Raw genomic sequence first — 25422 nt, 5'->3', positions numbered from 1 at the left:
GGGAGTAAGTTAAATTGCTCAGCCTCCAGGATATGACTTTTAGACAACTGAAATATAAGCCTACACAATAGTACTTGGCACTTTGCTTTTTTTAGGCGCTTCCTCTTTGTACAACAAGGACCATCCTTAAACTTTTGACGATGACAAGATTTTTCCACCTCTCGGAGCACTAAGGCATTTAGGTGACACCATCTGACAGTAAGAGAGAAGAGCAACTGTTTGGAAACAACTGCATTTCCACGCAGAATGAGGTCAGATGAGATTGTGTGACAGATCCATTTCCATTGATCTGGTGGGACAATAATGAATTTTGTCCTTGATTTAGAGTACTGAAAAAGGCAAACTACACTTGCTACTGGTATTCCCTCTTTCCTAAAGAAACAAAGGAAGATGATGTAAAAGAAAGCAGGGCATTGCAAAAGAGGTACTTGAAATTTGCTTAATTTGAAATCAAGCAAGGGATCCCCAGCTGTTGCTAGTCCAAAAAGGCAAGTACTGAAGAGGAGAGAGAATAACTTTCAATGTACATATTTGAATTGATGGTTTAACACCTATGTAATAGAAAGTATTTGTGGAGTACATGATATTTCCTTTTGAAACGTTATGATGGATGTTCGCAATTGTTCTGAGTGAATGTGGACTTTCCCAGGAACAGGGTGCAATCACTAACAACCCCTTGTTAGCCCTGTGTTCTTGAGAAAGAATCATTTGTGGCTGATGGACAAAGTTGGAAAGAAGACAAGAAATTCCCAGAGTACTCTAGCTGATATGTGAAACAGAAAAGTCAGTCTCTCTCTGTTGTATGGGAAGCCTGCAAGCAAGGAAAGAGAGAAGGAAGAAGATAGCCTTCTGTCCAGACCATGAAATTACTGTACTTGGTTTTGCCATGTTCCTGCCTCAGCAGGATAAATGGAAATTGGGCATGGGAACAGGCAATGGAACTGTCATTTCTGAATTCATCCTCTCAGGCTTCTCAGGGCTTGATCAAAGGCTACAGCTATTTCTCTGCCTGGTACTTCTACTCATGTACCTGACAACGGTGATGGGGAATGCAGCCATCATTTTCCTGGTGTGTGTGGATAACCGCCTGCAAACCCCCATGTACTTTTTCATTGGCAACCTGGCATTCCTGGAAATCTGGTTTACGTCCTCCACAAGCACCAAACTGTTGGGGATTCTGAGCTCTGGCAGGAGAACAATCTCAGTAGGTGGCTGCTTTGCCCAGTCCTCTTTCTATTTTGCCCTGGGTGCTGCAGAGTTCACTCTCCTTGTTGTCATGTCCTTTGACCGTTACGTTGCCATCTGCCAGCCTTTGCGCTATGCTGCCATCATGAGGCATCGGCTCTGCATCCACCTGGTTGCTGCTGTTTGGGTCATGGGCTTCACATTCTTGAGTTACCACCTGGTGCTGCTCTCAAAGCTCACTTTCTGTGGTTTGAACAAGATTGAGCATTTTTTCTGTGACAACACCCCCTTATTCCAACTTTCCTGCTCTGACATCACCCTGCTTTGGAAAACAGAATCAGTTTTCATATTGTTTATCGTGCTGTCTTCCTTGTGTTTAACTCTGGCATCTTACACAAGCATCTTTTTCTGTATTCTGCAAATGCCAGCAGCCTCTGGGAGGAAAAAAGCTTTTGCTACATGCTCTTCCCATCTCACCACCTTGGCCATTGCCTATGGAAGCTGCATTGCTCTCTACGCACATCCCTCAGGACATGTTTCTTTGGAGACCAACAGCATTGTAGCTTTGCTGAACACTGTCCTGTACCCATTCTTAAACCCATTCATCTACAGTCTTAGAAACAAGGCCATGATGCTGGCCCTGAAGGAAGCCATGGCCCGTGCAACAGCACAGATTTTCCCCTAATCGTGATGCATTTCTGAAGAGCAATATAAGTTCTCTGCTGTCATATCTTATGTAATACCACCTCCATATGTATGTGACCTCCACAAGTAGATGCCTCTGGAGGTTTATGATCCTGCTGGATTGTGTTAGGCTGTTTGATAAGAAGTGCATCTGCACGCAAAAGGAAGGCCCAGGGAAGCGGTGGCAGGATGAGTAATTCAGTTCATGCCCTGCCCTGGCTGCTCCCAGGCCCAGCACAGGAGAGCCCCCAGCTCAACAACAGCCCATCTCCATGAGCCCAGAAGAGCACAAAGCACAATGGCAGGTGGGAACCCAAGTCACAGGCTCCTGCGGAACCAAGATCTTGTCCCAGCTCCTTCTAAGACTGTCTTGGGTGGACCACCACCCTGGTGTCCAGGCAGGAAACCCATGAAGATGAGTCACTGGCAGCAGCTGTCTGCATCACAATATACAAAGAGGGTTGCTGCCAAGGGCTGTAGGGACACATGGTGTGTGTACCTGGGGCTGAGTGCAGCAACTGGACTAGAACCAGGGTGTCAGAGGGCCTGTTCAGATGCCCTCAAGTGGAGAGAATGGGAGCCAGGGACATGTCCTGGGGAGGCTGAGTGTCTGAGCCAAGCTGCTGGAGGGATCCACCTTGCACACACACACACAAACATGCACGCACACAAACAACCACTTTACATTTTCCACTAACGGGTCTCTGTCCTGCTCAGCCGGAGAGGCTTGTGTGTGTGCCTCCCAGGAGTACACACTCTGCCTTGCTCAGGTTGAACCCAGGGACATGGAGATGCAGCAGCTTCAGCTCTCTCGGGCTGCCAGAATGTGTGCCTGCTGGGCACAAAACCATCTCTATATATGACATAGGTGCAGCAAGGCTGAAATGAGAGGAAAGGCAAAAAGGCAAGAGAAAACTGACTGAAGTGCACATTATTGCCAACACAGGTGAGATCTTCTACAGCCAAAAAATAAATAGATTAAGAGGAAAACGTACTAAGAAAAGAGAGAACCTGAATATTGAATTGGAAGAGATCTGATCCATGAAAACAAAGGTTACTAATGTCAACTGTCCTGCTGTACAGGTCAAACCCATGATGCTGAGAAACAGATAGGAACCCTGAAAGCATGGTATGAAAAAGACAAGGAGAGTAAAATCTATACAGGCACCATAACTTCAAGCTTCAAAACTCTTGCAAAAGCTGCAGATATTCAATGAGGTGGTCAAAACCTTAAATTAAGATGAAAAAATGAAGGGAAATAGACAGTTCAGACTTAAGTAAGACTTGACTATAACCTTCAGAGCTCTTAAGAGAAGTGATCCCATCTCTTCTGCATAACTTTTGGAAAAGTACTCTAAAGGTATAATAAATAGGTTCTCCTGTACAGGTCCTTTGACTGTGTTTTGTTTTAAGGCAAAACTGGTTTTCAGAAGGGTTTGGATTATTGTCTTTGTTTCCTCAAAATCTCCTGCTGCTCTGTCACCCCACACTATGTTTTCATCAATATACTGCAAGTATTCCAGAGCTTCCCCCTGCTCAGTGCAGTCTGGATCAGTCCATGGCGAATGGTAGGGCTGTGTTTCCACCCCTGGAACAGTCAATTCCAGGTGGACTGGACAGCCCTTCAAGGGAAAGCAAGCTGTGGTCTGCACGCTGCTGCCAAAGGGATGGAGAAAAACACATCAGTGATATCAGTTGTGGCATACCGCTTGGCTGCCTTTGACTCTAGTTCATATTGAAGTTCTACCATGTCCAGCACTGCAGCACTCAGCAGTGGCATGACTTCCTTCAGGCCGCAATAGTCCACTGGCCATATGGGACTATTAAAGGGTGAGCGAGTCTTGCTGTTCACCCTTTGGCTCTCCACTTGATGAACCAGCTCATGGATGGGAATCAGGGAGTCTCAGTTACTGCGATACTGCCTCAGGTGCACCACTGGGGTAGCCATCAGCACCTGCTGTTCTTCAACCCTCAGCAACCCCACAACAGAAAGGTCCCATGAGAGACCGGGTCAAGGCAGACAGCTGTTTAATGTCCACACTACACTTTGCACCAGTGCCCACTACAGTCTTATACACCTGTGTGTCTGATGTTCCAGGTCATCAACTCCACACAGTCCAATAAACATGATTGTCCCTTCCCTCCATCTGGCTGGAAGCAGAGCCCTTCTAGCCCTGGTCATAAGATTTGTTACTGTGTCTCAGGGACTGCCTGCTGGAAACGGGAGCAGCAATTTTCTCATAAGGACCCCCCTTTGGCAATTGTTTTTCCTTGCAACTCCTGTAGCTGTGCCTCTAGGGTCAAGGTAGATTTCCCATCCCATTTTCTCATGTCCTCCCCATGGTCATGCAGGTAAAACAATCGGCTGTCACGTGGTGATTACCCACCATATCCCCTTTCTTGAGCACAGTGGAGGCCAGTGAAAAGTGGTGCACCTCAGGAGGGGTCTGTGCTGAGACTGGTACTGTTGAATATCTTTATCAATGACATAAACAGTGGGATCGAGTACACCCTCAGCTAATTTGCAGGTGACACCAAGCTAAGTGTTGCAGTTGATACAATAGAAGGAAGGGATGGCAACCAAAGGGACCTGGACGAAGCTGAGATTTGGGCCCATGTGGACCTAATGAGGTTCTGCTGCACCTGGGCCAGGGCAATCCTGAACATGAGTACAGACTGGGTGAAGAATTCATTGAGAGCAGCCCTTCAGAGAAGGACTTGGAGGTTCTGGTGGACAAAAAGCTTGACATGAGCCGACAGTGTGAGCTTTCAGCCCAGAAGGCCAGCAGCATCCTGGGCTACCAGGGGGAGGAGACCGGCTTCCCCTCCTAAGGAAGTTTCTGCAGATTCCCCAACAGTCCACAGGCTGTCTTCATAGGACATGCCCTTTTACCAGCACTCCCTCTCCAATGCCTCCTTTATCACTTGTCAGTCAGGTTTGTGTCCCTGGATATGTTGTGGCTTACCCCCAGGAGGTAGCCAAGCACCACACACTCTCTCCTTCCCCCACATTAACAGAACAGGGGGAGAGAAATGGTAGAAAGATGGGGAGAGACTCTTTATCACAGAATCTCAGAATCATTTAGGTTGAAAGAGACCTCCAAGATCACCTAGTCCATTGTATGACCTAGCACTAACAAGTCCTCCACTAAACCATATCACTAAGCTCTACATCTAAATGTCTTTTAAAGACCTCCAGGGATGGTGACTCAACCATATTTGGGGCCCCCAGCACAAGAAGGATGTTGATCTGTTAGTGGGTCCAGAGAGCCGTGAAATTGATCAGAAGGCTGCAGCATCTCTGCTAAGATGAAAGGCTGAGAGAGCTGGGGCTGTACAGCCTACAGAAGAGAAGGCTCTGGGTTGACCTCATTGTGGCCTTTCGGTACTTAAAGGGAGATCATAAAAAAAAAAACAAAATGGAGAGCGGCTCTTTGCTCAATCTGATAATGACAGAGGGGGAATGGTTTTAAACTAAAAGTGAGGAGATTTAGATTAGAGGTTAGGAGGAAATTCTTCAGTCAGAGGGTGGTGAGGCACAGGAACAGACTGTCCAGAGAGGTTGTGGATGCTCTAGGCCTGGAGGTGTTCGAGACCAGGCTGGCTGAGGCCCTGGGTAACCTGATCTAGTGGGTGGCATCCCTGCCCATGGCAGGGGGCTTGGAACTGGATGATCTTTAAGGTCTCTTCCTCACCAAGCCATTCTTTGATTCTATGTTTCTATGATCCAAATGCCTCTTGAACACTGACAGTCACAGAACATCAACCAGGTCTCTAGAAAGCCCGTTTTGGTGTCTGACCACCCTCACAGTACAGAAAATTTTCCTAAAGCCCAGTCTGAACAGCCCCTGATGCAGCTTTGTGCCTCTCCCACATGTCCTGCCATTGGTTACCAGGGAGAAGAGACCGGCACCCCCCTCTCCACTTCCCCTCCCACGGAAGTTATTGAGAGCAATGAGGTCGCCCTTCAGCCTTCTTTTCTGCAGACTACCCAGCAGTCCACAGGCTGTCTTCATAGCACATGCCTTTTACCAGCATTACACTTTACACACACACACAGCCACTCTCTCCTTCTCCCTCCTTAAGAGAACAGGGGGAGATAAACCGGAGATGGGGAGAGACTCTTTATCAGGGAGTGTAGCAGTAGGAAAAGGGGCAACAGTTTAAAGAAAAAAAAAGTGAGTCACTGGAACAGGTTTCTCAGAGAAGTGGTGGATGCCTCACCCCCCCGGTAGTGTTCAAGGCCAGGGTGGATGGGACCTTGAGCAGCCACGTCTAGGGGGAGGTGCCCTTGCCCATGGTGGGGGTTGGAACTAGATGGTCTTTAAGGTCCCTTCAGACCCAAAGCATTCTATGATATGGTGATCCTCCAGGCCAGCAATTGGTTGTGTAGCTTATGTAGACAGAGGGATTTCGGTTTCTATGAAAAATTTCATCTCCCTGAGTATCAACAAGTGTTTGGAAGTGATGGGATGCAGCCTGCCTGTCACTCTGTGGGTGTCCAGTCTCACAATGGGACAAGAAAAGAGGATTCTCAAGCCAAACTCTTATTTTCAATTAGGGGAAAAGACATCACTGGAAGTAAGTGTCCATTCCCCGCTCAGAGAAGCAAAATCAGTGACTGCTTCAGCCTGTTTCAAAGTCCATTCCCCTGGAGACCCAGGGGAAGAGCTCCCTCTGCAGCTGAGCAGGGCCAGGCTCCTGGGCCCAAGGGGAGCTCCTGGCAAGCGGGCAGCGCTGCAGAGAGACAGCTCTGCCCAGGAGCAGCTCCTCTGCACAGCGCAGCAGGGCTGGGGGCACTGCCTGCAGGGGACAAGGGCGGCTGGGAGAAGGGAGGGACATGTTAAAGGCAGTGTGGGGGGGGGATGCTGAGAGCTCACTGCAGGAGAAATCTTCCCAGCCCTGAACAGGGTAAGTGTCTGGCTGCAGGGCAACACAGCTGTTGTTCCTGGTGCCATCTCCTGATTTGCAGGCAAATCTCACAGGCTGTGGTAGCTTTCAGGAGGACTCTCTACTTTCTCTACTGTATGAATGACAAGCTCCAGAGCAGGGATTATCAGCCAAGTTGTCAGAGGGACAGGACATGAAGGTTCTTTCTTGCAGGGCCGGCTGCAGGCTGTGCAGCTGGGGTGTAGGCAGGGGTGGCCAGGGCTGTGGTGCAGAGCAGGGTCCCTGCTGTGCCCCAGGGGCTGTGTGCTGGGGCAGGGCCTCTGCCGCCTGCCAGGCTCAGCACTCAGCCTGCCCAGGGAGCTGCCCAGGGTGCTGCGGGGAGAAGCTGCGGGTGGAAGGAGCCCACCAGTCAGGGCAGGGCAGGGCAGGGTCCTGCTGGTGCCCAGAGGCTGCTACCTGTTGCAGGCTGCTCAGAGCTCCACAGCACCCCCAGGGCATCTTAGAGGGAGATTTTTGATAGGGAACACCAATGCCTGCACTACCTGAATGAAACGCACTCTCAGGAGTCTTTGCTTCTATTTTGCTGCCATGAAGGACAGTAAGGAGGATTATAATGGATCAGTCCCTGATATTCTTTACTACATACTGTAGGGCAGTACTGACCCCTCCGAGGCCTACAGAGGATTAACCTGACGATTATCGTATCCTTAGGGAAAAAATAAATAAAAAAATAAATAAACATATTTTCCAAGCAGTAGCATGTATTTTTCACAGGGAAAAGACTGTGTGTCTTGCTAAGAAGGTTTCAAGGAAATTTGGTTTAGGTTTTGCTCAGAAAACACTATCTAACATTCCTCTTTAAATTTCTAAATGGACAGGCTACTACACCCAAAGTCAGCAAATGTCCAACAGCACCTTCCCCAATGAGTTCCTCCTCCTGCCATTCGCAGACACACGCGAGCTGCAGCTCCTGCACTTTGGGCTCTTCCTGGGCATCTACCTGGCTGCCCTCCTGGGCAACGGCCTCATCCTCACAGCCATAGCCTGCGACCACCGCCTCCACACCCCCATGTACTTCTTCCTCCTCAACCTCGCCCTCCTCGACCTGGGCACTATTACCACCACTGTCCCCAAAGCCATGGCCAATTGCCTGTGGGACATCAGGACCATTCCGTATTTGGGTTGTGCTACCTAAGTCTTCACGTTTGTTGCATTTGTCCCAGCAGAGTTTTATCTTCTCACCGTCATGGCTTATGACCGCTACGTTGCCATCTGCAAACCCCTGCACTATGGGACAATAATGAACAGCAGAACTTGTTTCAACATGGCAGCAGCTTCCTGGGGCAGTGGTGTTCTCAGTGCTCTGCTTCACACTGCCAATACCTTTTCCCTCCCCCTCTGCCAAGGCAATGCCCTGGACCAGTTTTTCTGTGAAGTTCCCCAGATCCTCATGCTCTCCTGCTCAGATGCCTATATCCGAGAAATTGGGTTTATTGTGGTTACTGCGTGTTCACTTTTAGGCTGTTTTCTTTTTATCGTGCTGTCCTATGCACATATCTTCAGGGTAGTGCTGAGGATCCCCTCGCAGCAGGGCCGGCACAAAGCCTTTTCCACATGCCTCCCTCACCTGGTCATGGTCTTCCTGTACATCAGCACTGGCACATTTGCCTACCTGAAGCCCCCCTCCATGTCCTCCTCATTCTTGAATCTTTTGTTGGCAGTTCTGTACTCCGTGATACCTCCGGTACTGAACCCCCTCATCTACAGCATGAGGAACCAGGAGCTCAAGGATGCAGTGTGGAAAGCGTTGTCTGGATGTTTTTCAGAAGCAATAAAATGACTGTCATCTTCTGCATATCACTGATAATGCAACTCACTACAGACCAAGATGTATTTGTTTTGTTTTGTTTCATTTTCCTTTTTTTTACTTTCATTTACTGATGATACAGTAATCCAGAAGGAAATATGATCATTGTTTCTGTTCCACAGGCAACGCAGAGCTCTACAACATGAGGCAATGGGAAAGGGGTCGGGAAAATTATTAGTTATTCAGTCAGGGAAATTTCATAGACTGGATCGAGTGAATCATCCCAAAATCTCTCCTGATATTGGAAATGAGTTAGACTAGATGATCCTGGTGGGTCCCTTCCAGTTCAGGCTATTCCATGAGTCTCTGACTCTGAAGAAGGCCAGCTATCTGTGCGCACCCTCCATGGCCAAAGAACCACTTGTGTGGGAGGCAGTCAGTGGCAGTGCCCCCCACCACCTGGCTCTGCCTTCCCAGCCTGACCAGCAAGGCCCTGCAGAGTTCCCCCACAGCCCCACTAACCACAGCCCCCTCACTCTGCAGAGCAGCCCCACCAGCTCAGGGGCTGTGAGCAGCACGGGCAGGGACTGCAGGAATGTCTGCTCAGGCCAGCCCAGACGTGGTGGGCTGGGGCAAGGCTGTGTGGGACATGAGGTGTCCCGGGAGCAGAGCAGGGCACTGTGTGTGTGCAGTGGTGCTGCCTGAGGAGCCCCAGGGCCAGCAGTGTGGTGCTGTGCTGTGCTGGGGAGTGGGGCTGGCGTGGGGGGCTGCAGGCTGCCTGGGGGAGGGAAATCTCTTGCAGACGGTAGAAGGAGAGACACTGCCACTGCCCTCCACTTCTCCATTTGCTGCCTTGGGGCCAGCCCAACCTGGGCTGCTCTGCTGGGCTGGGCTGGGCTAGGGAGAGGACAGGGAAGTGTGGAGAGCTGCTGAGGAGCTGGGCTGAGCTGGCTTCCTGGGAGAGACAGGGAGGACCAGCAGAGCAGAGGCTGCGCTGGACCATTGTTCTCTGAACACTCTGGGAAATGCTGCCTCAGGGCAATGGTCCCAGAGCAGCTCCTTGCAAACACCATTCCCAGACTGGGCTTTTGCCACAGCTCACACAAGTGGTTTATTTTTCCTCCTCTGGGGGATATCGAATTATTATATCAGGAGTCCATGTTTTCCTTGTCCATATGAGAGTGCACAGGATGTGGGTGTGGAGAGATGACTACCAGTGAGCAGAAGTTCCATAAGATATTCCCTAGGGGCATCCTGCGGGACAGTGACTCAAGGTCACTTTCCTTTGATGGCAATGTGCCCTGGGAATGCACCTGAATGAAACAAATCTAGACTTGAAGACTTTCTTGCCCACCACAGAGAGTTTTGAACACTTCCCTGTACGCTCACGGCTTGATATTTTTTTTGCATATTGAGGTGGCCATTTCCTTCAGGATGCCCTGAAGGAGCTGAAGAACTCCCAGGGAAATGTGAGTCCAGACATGTGGGAGGCCTCTGAAGCATGAGCTGGTTGGCAGGCAGAGTACCTGAGGGGTTATGCACCCAGCGCTCCTGGGTGGGCTGGGGAGAGGCATCCTGAGCACAACAGCTCCTTGTAGCCCTGTGGATGCTGGCTGTGAGGTCACTTCTGTCCCACCCCTGACCGGCCAACAGCAGGGAGGCAGAGCCCCTGAGGTCATAAAGGCCATCAGAAAGCTGCCCCCAACAGGGTGACACATCTGGGGAGGCCAGGGGAAAGCTGGAAGAATAATGGTGGGAAATCTATGGGAGAGAAGATTGGCTTGGCTAACTGAAAGGAAAGATTTGGAAGAGGTGAGAGGGGTTCAGGTTAGCCTGGTGCTGCTGCAACACTTACTAGGAAAATATTCACGTCAAGCCCTGGCAATATTTCTAAGCAGTAGCCATAAGCCCTACCCCTACATATAATGCTACCCCTCTCTCTGCAAGGAATCCACTACTCTTATCCCTAACCTCAAACCTCATCTGGCACGGGTTAGCCAAGTCCCAAACCCACAAGGACTTACCATAGCTCATTTCTCAGCCTATTCCTCAGCCTTTCGTCCCTAACATTGAATTCCAGCCTTAAAATGATTCCTCAACAGAGCCCTGAAGAAAATCCCAACAAATAACATAGTCTCTACACTAGACACAGACTAGAACCCAAAAAGCAGAAAACACAGGCCTCCTTCTAATACTCTGCCCAACCACTAACCCTGGAAGGCAAGATCTAATCCCTAAACCCTAACCTGATCACCTAATCCTCAAATCCTGCATTCCTATGATCTAGTCACCTAACTGAAGCAGTGTGGCCTCATGAAGCTGGGCAGGGCTTGAGAGATCCTGCAGCAATCACTTGGTCTTGGAGGAGGCAGGTGAGGTGACATGGATCTGGACATGTCACAGGGCTCAAGGAGGTGATGGATGGGGATGCTTTGCTGAAGTCAGATGTGCCTCACGATATCAGGAGGCAGCAGGAGGCCCATGGCTGTACAGATGGGTGTCAGGGCACTCCACACAGCTTGTTTGACTATTACTTGAACTCCACAGGCTGGAAATACTGCACTGAGCACTTTGGGGAGCTTTCCAGCCCAGACCAGGGTTAGCACATGCCCTGAGACAAGCTACAGTATCTCTGTGGTGGCCCCTTGGTCCTGCAATGGCCAGGTGTGTGTCACCCATTTTGTCCTGTAGGGAAATGCATGGGTGTGCAGAGGTGGCCCATGGTAGTGCAGTCCCTGGTGCCCTGGGGTGTGTGTGTGTGTGTTTGGTTTGGTGCAAGCACCTGGGCTGATTTCTAACTTCCCACCTAAGCAAAAGTGAGGAATAGCTCACCCCCTGCCAAAACCCTCCTTGTCTTATCTCTTCCATGGAGGGAATAGCCAAAAAACCTCAGAGCAGTTCTCCCAGGGTTTGCATCTGCTAGCATCCCCAAAGCAGCAGCAGTGCCTTGCCATTGCCTGCTCATGGGTCTGCTGCTGCTTGTCTGGGCTCTGTTTTTACTTTGCAGGTGGGAGGTTGTATTGGGCTTACATGGAAAGGGTTTTGTAGCAGGGGGGCTGCAGGGCTGGTGTCTGTGAGGAGAGTCCAGAAGCTGCCCCTTGTTAGAGAAGAGCCACTTCCAGCTGGCTCCAAAAGGGACATGCTGCTGGCCAAACTCAGCCAATGCGTGATGCTGTTTGTACATCTGTGAGAGCATTTTAAAGAAAGGGGTAAAAATGGCATGCAGGAATAGCTGGGAGAGAAGACTGAGAAAATGTGAGAGAAAACAACCCTGCAGACACCAAGGTCAGTGAAGAAAGAGGGTGAGGTGGTGTTGCAGGTGCTGGAGAAGAAGTTCCCCTGCAGCCTGTGGCGCACCATGTTGGAGCAGATCTCCACACTGCAGCTGATGGAAGACCCCATGTGGGAGCAGGTGGATGTGGCCTGAAGGAGGCTGCAGTCCAGGGAGAGCCCCTGCAGGAGAAGACTGCGTCAGAACTGTGGAGAGGAGCCCAGCTCTAGGCAGCCCCTCATGGTGGGGCCTTTCTTCTGAGGAGAAACGGATATTCAACCCTTTGACAGATGCTGCACAGACAAGGACAGGACTCAGGATGGCATCGCCCTTCAAGAAGGAACTACCTTCGTGATTCCCTCAAAGGACAGAACTCCTGGCTGTGTCACAGCTTGAGTCACTGCACTGTGAATGCTGACCAAAGTCCCACCATGACAGATGCAAACTTGTCCTTCCCTAGCAGCCACTCCTCTAGTCTTCCTGAACTACCATTGACAATGCAGACTCAAGCAAAGAGAGACAAAAGGGAATGCAAGAATGCCCATGCTGTACAAACTCAACGACGATGATACATGCTAGCAAGTAACTGGAACACGAGCTGAGCACCAGCTCATCACAAGCACCAGATTCATGCTTAGTTGGTTTGAAAGGACTGAGAACAGGGCATTAGAAAAAGCATTGAAGAAGGAGCTACATCTTCTCCATGTGGACTCAGCAGCAGGAGCCCTGCAGAATGACAACCCATCTGGCCGCTCATGGCTTGGACAAGTGTAGAGTTTGCTGCTTGAAGAACTGTCTGGAAGGCCATGCTCAAAGAGTCTGAGTGAAGAGCGATCAGTCCAGTTGGTGGACGGTCACCGGTGGCACTCCCAAGGCCTCAGTACTGGGTCCAGTTTTGTTTACTATTTTGATGGATGATCTGAATGAGAGAAATAAGTGCACCCTCAGTACATTTGCAGATGATAACAAGTTAGTTGGGACAGTTGATCTTCTTGTGGGTAGGAAAGGTTTGCAGAGGGATCTGGAAAGGCTGGATTGATGGACTGAGTCCAATCACATGACATTCAACAATGATTAAGTGCCAGCTCCTGCACTTGGATCATAACAACCTCATGCAGCAGCATAGGCTTGGGGAAGAGTGGCTGGAAAGCTGCCCAGCAGAAAAGCACCTGGGGATGTTGGTCAACAGCCAGCTGAACATGAGCACCCACCCCCTGTCAAGGGCATGGATACTGACATCTTCCAATAGATCATTTGTGCTTATGAGGTCACTGTCAGCCGAACATCTGATAGGCCAGGAGCAGGCCCATGGCAGGTGAATGTTCCTCTGACGGCCAGTGGTGCCTGAGTAGCTGACAGGCCAAGAGCAAACATGGCCTGTGCTAGACACTGTGAGGACCCTGGTGCCTGAGAAGCTTGTAGGCCAGGAATAAGCACATGGCTTGTGTGGGTCTGTGGGAGCTTATGATGTCATGTCAGTGATGGCACCCCATGCTTTATTACTCCTGCCCTCCAACAGAAATCCCAGGCACCTGTCTACTGCTGCATCACACTTGTTCATAGGTGAGCAGGAAGCAAAGAGGTGTCTATGTGGTGCTCAGGTCAGTGGTGCCTGTGGAGCTGACAGACCAGCAGCAGGCCCACAGCTCTCGTAGGAGCTTGTGAGGTCACTGGTGCCTGAGAAGATGACAGGCAGGAAGGAGACCCATGCCTGGGGAATGGACTTGTGATGCCACTCTTGGCAGAGTAGCCAGTAGGCCAGGAGCAGGTGCATGACTGTATAAGTTCTTGGGAGGTCACTGGAGCCTGACTACCTCCATGGCGAGTATGCATCAGCTGCACGGATATCAGAGAATCACAGAATCATGGAATGGTTTGGGTTGTAAGAACCCTAGTGACCATCTAGTCCACACCCCCCTGCTACAGGCAGGGACACCTTCCATTAGGCAACATGTGCTTATGAGGTCATGGTCAGCTGAGGAGTTGATAGGCCAGGAGCAGGCCCCTGGCCTGTGAATGCCATCTGGATGCCAGTGGTGCCTGTGTAACTAACTGGCTGAGAGCAAACATGGCCTGTGCTAGACGCTGTGAGGACCCTGGTGCCTGAGAAGCCAGTAGGCCAGGAATAAGCACATGGCTTGTGTGGGTCTGTGGGGAGCTCATTGGTGATCAATCAGCTGATAGGTCAGGGCAAGGCCCATGGATTGTCCAGGTACCTGTGAGGTCACTGGCGCCTGAGGAGCTGGCAGGCCTGGAGCAGGCCAAGAACTTGTGTAGGTGTTTGTGAGGTCATTGCTGTCTGAATACAGGCCAGGAGCAGGCCCATGGCAGGTGAGGATGCTATGGCATCACCTGGAGCTGGGTTGGACAGAATCATGAAATACCCCGCACTGGAAAGAATTGAAGATCAGTGAATCCATCTCCAGCCTCCAGACTAAAAAATAAGCTAGATGTATCTAAAAAACTATAAAAACTATAAATATATATTAAAAATATTAAAAATATAAAAATGTATATTTATAAAAATAAACATTTAATATATAATATGTATAATAATAATATATTATATATAATGTAATATAATATAATATAATATAATATAATATAATATAAGCAATATATATTATAATATGTAATTTAAATATATTATAAATATATAATCCATAATAATAAAATATAATAATACAATATAATAATATGTATGTAAAATATATATGTATTTATAAAATATATTCTTTATTTAAAAATATTATATGTATATATATATATAAAATAAGCTATATGTCTGAGAGCATTGTCCAAGCACTTCTCGGACTCTGCCAGGCTTGGTGCTGCGAGGAGGCTGGGAGGCAGCGCAGGGCCAGGCCTGGGCACGGGGCCAGGAGGAAACCACCGCCTTCCTGCCCGGGCGCCATGTCACGTGGGCTGCGGTTTGTGCACCTGCAGTGGCAGGCAGGCTCCAGCTCCCGACCCGCCGCGGGGAATAACGGCCCCTGGGTGACACGCTGAGAGCCAGGGAGACGCCTGAGGCTCTGGGCTGCAGCTCTGCTGCCAGGGCAGGCCCTGGACCAGCTCTGGCTGCTGCCAGGACCCCACAGGAGGCTCCCTGGGGAGGGACGGGCCAGCCAGCGCTCCCGGCATGGGGCTCGGGCCCTGCCCAAGGGCCTTTCCCAGCTGCTGCTGCCAGCACAGCGGGGGCTGTAGCAGGGGCAGGGGCTGGGCCCTTCCCAGCCTGACACAGCCCCGCTGCAGGCCCAGCCCCGTGGATCCCATGGCGCAGGGACGGCCGGACAATCGCACCTTGGGCTCTTGGACGCTACAGCTCAGGAGATGCTCCGTGCTCCCGGTCCCCACAGCGGGCTGCAAGGGGTGTCAGACCCATCTGCCCCCACACCCAGCCCTACCCCACGACGATCTCCCACCGCAGTGACGTGAGACCCGCAGTGGAGCCGTCCCTCATATATGGTCATGAAGAGCGCTGGAGAAGTTCATTGGAGAGCTGGGCTGCGTCGGAGGGGAGATAAGTGCCGATAACGTCTAAAAAGGTGCCTGCTGCTTCGATTGGCTCCTCCTGCAGCTGGGACAGCATCTGCACAGATATATTGCTCTTTCATCACCTCCATTGCCTTGTGGGTCCGAGGAGCTCCAGCGGGAGGGCCGTGCTGCGAGGGCAGGAGCCTCAGGATGGGGACAGAGGGACTCCTGTCCCCTTGGGTGCTGTGGCTGCTCCTCTGGGTGCAGCCTTGCAGAGGTAAGTGCTTTGTACCACAGCCTGGGGCCAGCGGGCAGCAGCGGAGTCATTGGGACCCCCTCAGCAGCAGCGGGGTCATCAGGATCCCCCTGGGAGTGGGGTTGCTTTCCAGGCACCAGTGAAATGAGAGGCAGAAGGTTCTCAGTCCCTCAGCCCTGTGCTTTAATCTGTGTCTCTCTGGGTGGGAGGGGGTAATCCATTTCCACAGCTCCCATGATTATGGCAGCCCATACCTGGCTGCATTTCCAGACACCGTGTCCTTGTGTACCCTTTTGGGACCCCTTGTTCCCCAGCACTGTCCCTCTGGAGATGGAGAAGGCCCAGACAGTAACAGCAGTCCTCAGCCATCTCCTGGGCACAGCCTATGTGTGGGGTGTCCTGGAGGGGTTGTGTGCTGCTCCCTGCCCCTGGGATTTGGGGAAACAGTGATCCCAGGAGGGCAGGTTGTGCCCCCCAGATGGAAGGGGACTGTGGCTTCTGCACCAGAGGTGTCAGAGAGGTGCCCTTCCTGGGGGCCCTGGCCAAGCTTAGAGGCTGGGCTGACAGCAGGGATGAGGAGGGGACACAGGTGGGGGGGAACCTTGTGAGTTTTTCTTTGTGCCCCCTGGGCAGACAGGAAGCCCCAGGGTTTTTGGTACATTTGGGAGGTGCCTGGGGCAAGTGGGACAGGGAGAAGTATGGGTCAAGGAACATGGGGCTGTTCAGGGACTCCTGGGCTGGGGAGGAGTGGGAGCCCTGTGCAGGGCTGGGGGTGGTATGCAGGTGGGCATGGGCAGGGGCAGGGAGCCACTGGGGTGGGAGAAGGTGCTGAGGGCTGTGTGGCAGTGAATGGTGCAAGAGGGCTGAAGCTGGGCACCCCCAGCCCATTTCAGCCCATGGGGAGAGGAAAGACCCCCGCACCACCCCAGGGACAGGCCATGCAGGACAGAGCTCCCACCCTGGGGTCTGTGACTGTGCCTGATCCAGGGACAATCTCAGACCCTCAGTGTGGGGCTCGAAGCTCTCCTGACCCTTCCTGTGTTGGTGTTTGAAGGGGCTGCGGAGGTGAGGCTGGCGGATGGTGGCTGGCGCTGTGCTGGGAGAGTGGAGGTGAAACACCAGGGCCAGTGGGGGACCGTGTGTGATGACTCCTGGGACAAGGACGATGCTGCAGTGGTTTGTAGGCAGCTGGGCTGTGGGGTTGCTCTTGAAGCTCCTGGGGATGCACACTTTGGGCAAGGATCTGGCCCCATTTGGATGGAGGAAGTTAAATGTAATGGCATGGAGACAGCCCTGTCTAACTGCTCGTATATAAGACAGGAGGTATCTTACTGCGATCACAGATGGGATGCTGGAGTGACATGTTCAGGTAAGGACTGAACTTGTTCCCTTCCTCTGGGACGAGGACACTTCTAAGGGACCTGGCTGTGACCTCAGGAAGCAACAAATGGACACCAGAACATGGCTCTGTGTGTCAAGTTGCACTCTGAGCTGGCTCTGTCACTGCTGGTGTCCCTTGTCCCTGGGGAAAGCCCAGTGGGAGCGCACCTAGCCCAGCCCTGAAGCTGGAGCAGCCAACCCTGGGGAGGTGCCCGGGGCTGGGAGAGGAAAGCCCCCACCCTTCCCCATTGTGCTGGCTGGTTCCCATTTTTCTCCTCCCATTCGCCCAGGCCCTGTCTGGCAGGCTGGTCCCTATGCCAGGGGAATCTAGAGCAACTCCCCCAGCCACCAGCAGCCTCAGGGAAGGGCGTGCCATGGCCCAGGCCTTTTGGGTTGTACCCCCATCAGACAAGAGAACCTCGGCCAAAGCAGAGGGGCTGTTCAGAGGGCAGGAGCACTGGGCTTGGGCGGAGGAACAGGGTGGCAAGCAGCACCTTGTTCCTGTCCCAGGGTCACTCCATGAGAGCCAAACCCTGGAGACATGGCCCCTCCAGGCCATGCTGACCCACTGCCCAGCGTCTCCTGCCTGCCCTGTGCCCCAGGGGCTGTGCCAGCACCTCCTGGCTCTTCTCAGTGCCTGCCTTTGCACTGGGAGCTCGTGTCAGCCCAGGGCTGCTCTCTGCCTGCTCTCCGGCCCTCTGCCCAGCTGGTGGCTGGGGATGTGAATGCCCAGCACCACATTCGGTCCCTGCCTGAGGACCCCCCTTTACCTGCTCCCCAGATGTGCCCCATCTAACAGCAGCTCCCCAAGAGCCCCAGCAGCCCCTGGGAACAGGGGGCTTTTCTGGCAGCTCCAAGGGGTTCCTCAGCCTGGCCTGAGCCCGGTGGGGCAGAGCAGGCTGCAGCAGCCCCCAGTGCCTGGGCCCATTTCCCTGGGCCCACGTGCTGCGGGTGCTGCAGTGCTGGGTCTGGGACCAGGCAGCCCAGGGGCTCCGGGCAGCAGCAGTTTCTCTGAGCGGTGCCTGCGGCTGGGGGCTTGGGAGAGAGGGCAGCCCATGGGTGCTGGGCTGGTTTCTGAGGAGCAGCAGGGGGGGCCTGACCTCTTTGTGCCATCAGCACCCACTGAGAGCTGCTGGGCTGGCCAAGGGGCTCTGCATGTGGCCACCTTAGGGATGAGGTGGGAGGTGGGCACAGAAGTGCCAGAGGGCTCTGGGAACTCACAGGTCTCCTTGGTTGCTCCAGGATTTGTCCGGCTGGTCAGAGGGGACAGCCCCTGCTCAGGAAGTGTGGAGGTCTACGACAGGGACCAGTGGAAAGCTGTCTGTGACTCCCAGTTTGGTGCCAAAGCTGCCGAGGTGGTCTGCAGGGAGCTGCAGTGTGGCACAGCCCTGTCAGTGCATGGGGCAGCTCACCTGGGAGAAGGGGCCGGTTCCATCTGGGACAGAGAGCTGCAGTGTGTGGGGAATGAACCCGTCCTCTCCTTCTGCCCCACGGGAGCAGCCAGGGACCAGCCCTGCACCCACAGCAATGGCACTCATGTCACCTGCACACGTAAGGACTCAGGGTGGGATGGTGCCCACTGGATCTGTGGTGGGGGCAGGGTGGGCACTGGGCTATACTGGGTGGGGGACAGTTGGGGGGAGGTGGTGGTCTGCAGCCCTAAAAGAGTGCTGCACGAGGAGAAAGGCACGTTGTCCCTTTGGCCTCTCCTGCAGCTCCTGTGGGAGCAAGAGCACAAATGTGGCCTCTCTCACCCTCTGTTGTCCTCGAGTATACAGGGTTCAGGCTGGTGAACGGCAGCACAGCGTGTGCGGGCAGGGTGGAGGTCGAGGTGCTGGGGACGTGGGGGACCCTCTGTACCTCCCACTGGGACCTCTCGGACGCCCACGTTCTCTGTCGGCACCTCGGCTGTGGCTTTGCTGAGTCCATTCCTGGAGGAGGGCATTTTGGGAAAGGAACTGGCCCCATCTGGAGAGACTCGTTCCACTGTGACGGGACTGAAGCCCACCTGGGGCAGTGCCCGGTGACTGCCCTGGGGGCCTCGCAGTGTTCCCACGAGAACGCTGCTGCTGTCATTTGCTCAGGTGAGTGCTGGGCAGTGCTGCAAAGTGCATTTGCCCCTGGTGCGTGGCACGGCCACCCAGAGCTGGGGACTCCATGGCAGCGCCTGGCTGAATTTCTGCTCTCACCAGGCCCGGCTCGCCCCATGTCCCTGCGGCTGGTGGGCGGAGGGAGCCGGTGCGACGGGCGCGTGGAGGTCTTCCAGCACGGGACGTGGGGCAGAGTTCTGGATGAGCAGTGGGACATGCAGGAGGCCAGCGTGGTGTGCCAGCAGCTGCAGTGTGGAGAGGCAGAGGCAGCCTACACCCCTGTGAGGGCCGAGCGAGGGCTGGGCCCAGTGGGGCTGCTCGGGGTGCGGTGCACAGGGCACGACGCTGACCTGAGCCTCTGCAACACCTCCCTGCCCGAGAGCACACTGTCAGCAGGGATCGCAGAGGACGTGGGGGCCGTGTGCTATGGTGAGTGGTGCTGCACGTCCCCCAGGTGTGGGGCTGGGCAGGCAGCCAGCCCCTGACGGCCGGGGCTTCTCCCCGCTGCAGGGAGCCGGCAGGTCCGGCTGGCGGACGGGGCCGGGCGCTGTGCCGGGAGAGTGGAGATCTACTACCAGGGGCGCTGGGGCACCGTCTGTGACGACGCCTGGGACCTGGCCGACGCCGCCGTCGTTTGCCGCCAGCTGGGTTGTGGAGGGGCCGTGGAGGCAGCCGGCTCCGCTCGGTTCGGGGAGGGCTCCGGGCAGATCTGGCTGGACGGTGTCAACTGCTCCGGGGCCGAAGCTGCTCTCTGGGACTGCCCTGCTGAGGCCTGGGGGCAGCACGACTGCGGGCACAAGGAGGACGTGGGAGTCATCTGCTCAGGTCTGTGCTGGGAGTGGGGCTGGGAGCTGGGGCCTGGGAGGCTGGGGTGAGGGCAGAGCCAGTTAGGGCCAAGGCCATCAGTGGCTGACATCCAAGGACGTCCCTGGGGCCTTTCCTCCTTCCAGAGTTCATGGCCCTGAGGCTGGAGAACAGCGACGGCTGCTCCGGGCGCCTGCAGGTTTTCTACAATGGGACGTGGGGCAGCGTTTGCTCCAACTTTATGAATACGAAGACAGTGTCACTGGTGTGCAAGGAGCTGGGCTGCGGGAATGAAGGCTCCCTGGAAACAATTTCTAATGATGCCAAGCTGTCTGGCACCGCGTGGTTGGATCATGTGGAGTGCGGGAAGAGCAACAGCTCCTTCTGGCAGTGTCCCTCTACTCCCTGGCATCCGCAGTCGTGTGATGACCTCCGAGATGAGGCCCACATCACCTGCAATGGTAACTGCATGGGGACGTGCAAGCAAAGGTCAGCCCTGCTCTCTCCTGCATGACCCCCAGAGCAGTCCCTTCAGCCCAACTTCTCTTTCCTTTGGGACATGGACAGAAAGGCCACAGGTGGCTGCATGCCCCAACTCCACAACGTGCACAGGTAGGGAGCTGCCCCTGCGCGTGTCCCCCTCACCTGGCAGGGCTGTCCCAGCTGTCCCGGTGCAATGGGAGGTCGCTGCCTCCCCAGACAGGGAGAAGATCCGTGCTGTGGGAGGCGAGGACGGCTGCTCGGGCAGAGTGGAGGTCTGGCACCGCGGCGCGTGGGGGACGCTGTGTGACAATGCCTGGGACATGCGGGATGCCCAGGTGGCATGCAGGCAACTGGGCTGTGGCCCCGCGGTCTATGCCCTGGGCCAGGCTGCTGCTGGAGAGGGGACGGGCCCCATCTGGCTGATGGAGTGCAGGGGGACAGAGCTGTCTCTGCAGGACTGCTGGGCCCAGCCAGGGGACAGCGGTGCCTGCCAGCATAAGGCAGATGCGGCTGTGCATTGCTCAGGTGAGCAGTGGGGCTGGGAGACATCGCTGGGGGCTTGGCAAGGAGCTGGCTTGGGCGTCTCCCCTGCTGGATCCTGGCATGGCCCCACTGCGGGCCCAAGCAAGGGTGTCCCTGCAGAGTTGGAGGCTGGTGGTGGGTGCTGTGTGCCCTGTGGGGCTGGATGTCCCCGCACATCCCCTGGGCTGCCTGTACTGTCCTGTGAGCGGCCCAGAGCAGATGTGCTGGGCCCTGTCCCTGCCACCCTGCCCAGCCCCGCAGAAGGGACAATTCATGTGGCACATGTTGGGGCCTTCTGCCAGGGAGGCTGCCTGGTACCGCAGCCCCAGCCTCTCAGCCTGGCTCTCCTTCTCCTGCCCTGCAGCTGCACCCAGGACAGTAACACCCCCCCCACGAGTAGGTAAGTTGTTCTTCCCCCGGGGCTGGGTCTGCCCATGGCCAGGCTGTGACCCACAGCCAGGGGAAGGGGCTCCCTGCTGGGCTCTGAGACTCCCAGGAAATCGAGGGAGCTGGGGGAAGTCTGTGATGTACCCAGCAGGGTGGGAGCTGCCCCATCACCCAGCCCTGTCCCCCCCAGCCCCTGCTGCCTTGTGTGGTCAGGAGTGGCGTGTCCTGCCCCCAAACTCTCCCATGCCTGATGCTGCCCCTGCCATGTTCCTGCCCATGCAGATCCCCCCCGGGGCCCTCTGACCACCACCAGTGAGAGACTCTCGGTGCCTGTCATCATCTGCATCATCCTGGGGGCCCTCCTCTGCCTGCTCCTGGCCCTCCTGGCTGGGCAGGTGCGAAGTGCCAGGGCTCGGCGCAGAGGTGGGTCCTTCCCCAGTGGTCCTGGGGGGGAGATGCCTCCTGGCAGGGCTGGGTGTGCTGGGGATGTTGGTGAGGGGCACAGGCAGAGCTGTGTGCTGCCCTCTGCCCCACCTGCTGCCCCACGGATTGATAGACCATGCGGCTGCAGCAGGAGGGGTGGAGAGAGCCCAGACCACGAGGACATGAGTCCTGGGTGAAGGAGAGAAATGTGAGAGGTGGGCTGAGGGAGATGGGGAGGATGCACTGCTGTCAGTGCTCTGGGCAGCACTGGCAGGAGGAGCGTGGGGCAGCAGGCTCCATCACTGTGGTTCCAGCCACCCCCCAACAGGGCACGGGCTGTGCTATTGACGCGTGGGGCAGAGACGGAGCAGCTCCATGGGGAGGGGAAATGCGGGAGCTGGTGCAGGGTCTGCACTGGGACGTGACCCAGAGACCAAAGGGGCATAAGGCTGTCTCCAAAGGGATGGTGTGAGGCTGACGCTGCCCCAGACCATCTCCATGGGGATGCTGTCTTCCCTGGGGTTGTGGCCACAGTGCCAACACAACACAGTGGGGCTGTGCTATGGGGACAGCCCTGTGCTAGCCCAGGGAATGGGACTGGGGGAGCCCAGTGGGGTCCCGTCCCTCTCTGCCCATCCCCAGACCAGCCCTGCCAGACCAGCCCTGCCTCTGTCCCCAGGCTCCGGGAGAGCTGGGGAGCCCTTCCCTGAGGCCGTGTACGAGGAAATCGCTTACAGCCTGGCGTGGGAGAAGCAGCCGAGGTTCAGTCTCTCAGGTGGGTGCATGTCCCTGTGGGGGCACATCTGCAGGGCCCTTTCTCCCTGCCCCAGACCAGGGCTGTGCCCTGCAGCTCCTGCCCATGGTCCCTGAAATGCTGGGGCTTTCATTTCTGTAGGAGAGCATCCAGGTGCTGGTCCCCACCGAGGAGCTTCCTCCCCACCAGATCTGCCCATCCCAGAGGGGACAGCCCCTCTCTGCCTGGCCCTGCACCCTGGGGACATCCAAGGGCTGAGCAAAGGGACTGTCCCAGGGCAGCTCTGGGAGCCCCTCTGAGAAGGGGCTGGTCCCAGAGGAGCTGGGGATCTCCTCCCCAAGCAGCCCCAGCTCTGTGGGTGCCCATCCCCAGCAGTGCTGACCGCAAGATGGGCCAGCAGGGCTCACCCCACAGCACCCGCTGCAGCTGTCTGCAGGCTCCTTTTCAGAGGGGTCCCTGATCCAGCTGCAGCCCTACCCCAGGCAGAGCGAGGAGGAGGATGGTCTGGGGCCAGACCCAGGGATTGGAGGGGGAGGGGAGGGAAGGACTCCATCTCTCCTCCCTGCAGATAGACAGACAGCTGTGCCGCTGAGTGCCATCATCAGAGCTGCAAGCGTGAAGGCTCTGCTGTGGCCCTGACACCAGCAGCGTGTCAGCCCTGTGCCCCTGCACACTCTCCCATCCTCTGCTCTGCAGAACGTCTCTTCTCACTGCCATCACCTGCCCTCTCCTTTCAGATGTCCCTGTCCTGCCCGGAGGTGACCCAGCAGATGGCTATGATGATGCTGGGGAGGTTTCTGACTCTGAGGAGGATCCTGTCCCTGGGCAGGGGGACTGGGATGCGCCCGGGATTCCAGAGGAGGGAGATGGGCCCAGGGATGCAGCCACAGGTGAGAGGGCAATGCAGCGCTGCCACTTCCTTGGTACCAACCCCAGCGCCAGGCAAGTCCATGTTGTATCGAGAGCCTGATCTCCCGGCACGGGGAACCCGTCCTGGGAGATTTCCTGGGGGCTGGGAGAATGGGCCGAATGTCTCAGAGCTGGCGAGGAGGAGGAAAGTGATGTACAGCCCCAAAGCGCTCCCCACAGGACCAACCACAACCTGCCTTGATGCTTACAGGGGGAAGCCTGCACTCCCAGAGAAGTACTGGGGAGCCTGGAGCTGAGGGAGACACCTCGTCCCCCTTCCCGGGAAGCATGGGCTATGACGATGCTGAAGAGGTGTCTCTGGCATGTCCCCACGAGGACACCCAGGGTGTGACACTGGAGCCCCATGCACAAGTGTCCCAGAGCTCCAGGCCAGCAGAGCCCAGCCCTGCCGAGCAGCTGGGTGCAGCCGGGAGGGAGGAGAGCTCAGTGCCACTGGGAGAGCCGTGAGTGCCAGGGAACGGTCTCCCTTTTCCAGCAGGCAGCAGACACACATGGGTATTTCCCCTCTTGGTATTCCCCTGATTTTATGCTGTGTGTTGGCAAATGTTTATATTAAAACCCTCTGGGGCTTTGCCCCAGACCCGCTGCTTCCCTGCCCAGGTGTCAGGGCATCTCCCTGAGGCTGATCCAGGGGAGCAGAGCTCAGAAACACAGCGTTTGGGGAGGGTCACGTCTTAGGGCCAGCAGGATCAGTGTCTGGCTGTGGGGCTGTCAGAGCCCCGGTCCCTGGACACTATTCCTACTGACAGAGACATTTCCATCCTGCCAGCCATAGGCAGCTTCCAGACAAAGTGGCTCTCTGTGAAGCCCCATGAGGCACTCCCTGGCAGTGCCCTCATGGAGCCCAAGGATGCCTGCCCAGCATCCACAGGCAGAGATACCTCTCTTACAGGAGCTGAACGGGGAGAAAGGTTGGACCCTTGGGCAGGACTTGGCATCCAAGCTGCCCTCCCAGCGCCTGCTGGTGGGTCCCCACAGCCCTCCAGCTCTTCCCCAGAAGGCTCCTCTGCTGCAGTCTGGGAGTTGCTTTTGGTAGTGGGATGGTGGGCTGGAACACCTATTGGAGCATCTATTTAATCCCTTTGGGTCCGCTGTCCTGGCTGTGTCCCATTGCATTGTCCTGCATACCCCCAACCTACATGTCGTGGGGGGGCAGCATGAGAGATGGAGAACCCATTGATATGGTTCAATAGTAAGTGAAACACTGGTCTGTTAACAACACTCTTTTGGTCTCAAATGCAAAACTCAGCTTATATGAGCTTCTCTAAGTAGAACCATAGAGATTCAAAGCGTTTCAAGGGGGAAATGAATCCTAGCACAGGAGCTAGCAGGACTCATCCAGAGAGCTTTAGCTATGACGGGGGAAGGGGATAAAGCAGGGATCACCAGAGAAGTGCCTGGGGGGACAATGCTGAAGCTGGGGGTGAGGCAGATGTCTCATCTGAAGTGCATCTACACCAATGAATGCAGCATGGGCAACAAAGAGGAGGAGCTGGAAGCGACTGTGAGACAGGCTAACTCTGACCTAGCTGCTGTAATGAAGCATAGTGGGATCACTCCCACGACTGGAGTACTGTGATAGACGTCTACAAGCTCTTCAGAAGGGATTGACAAGGAAGGAAGGGTGATGGTGTGGCTCTTTATATTAAAGAGTGTTTTGATGTTGAAGAGCTTGGGGTTGGGAATGGTAGAGTGTCAATGGATAAGAATGAGGGGAAAGGCCTGTAGGGGTGACATCTTGGTGGGGGTCTGTTATATGATCGTATGACCAGACTGGTAGATGAGGGAAGGGCTGTTGATGTAGTCTCCTTAGACTTCAGCAACGTCTTTGACATGGTCTCGCACAGTATTCTCCTGGGGAAACTGGCTGCCCATGGCCTGGACAGGTATATTCTTCTCTAGGTAAAGAACTGGCTGGAGGGCTGTGCCCAGAGGGTTTTGATGAATGGAGTTAAGTCCAGCTGGCGTCCCGTTACAAGTGGCGCCCCCCAGGGTTTGGTACTGGGGCCTATCTTGTTTAATATCTTTATTGATGACCTAGATGAGGGGATTGAGTGTACCCTCTGTAAGTTTGCAGACGAC

At 54.9% G+C, this 25422-nt stretch overlaps 1 protein-coding gene across 1 annotated transcript; it reads left to right on the top strand.

The window, feature by feature from the left end:
* Positions 1-922: 922 nt before the first annotated feature.
* Positions 923-1870, top strand: LOC310887861 (olfactory receptor 6E1-like; the record flags this gene model as incomplete). The annotated part of the gene is made up of 1 exon (XM_083814039.1): positions 923-1870. The coding sequence occupies one exon, from the start codon at positions 923-925 to the stop codon at positions 1868-1870; it is 948 nt and encodes a 315-aa protein (XP_083670165.1).
* Positions 1871-25422: the final 23552 nt, after the last annotated feature.

Source organism: Anser anser, assembly GCF_964211835.1.
Source record: "Anser anser genome assembly, chromosome: 29".
In the NCBI taxonomy this organism is placed as follows: domain Eukaryota; kingdom Metazoa; phylum Chordata; class Aves; order Anseriformes; family Anatidae; genus Anser; species Anser anser.
This window is presented reverse-complemented; position numbering and strand designations above follow the sequence as displayed.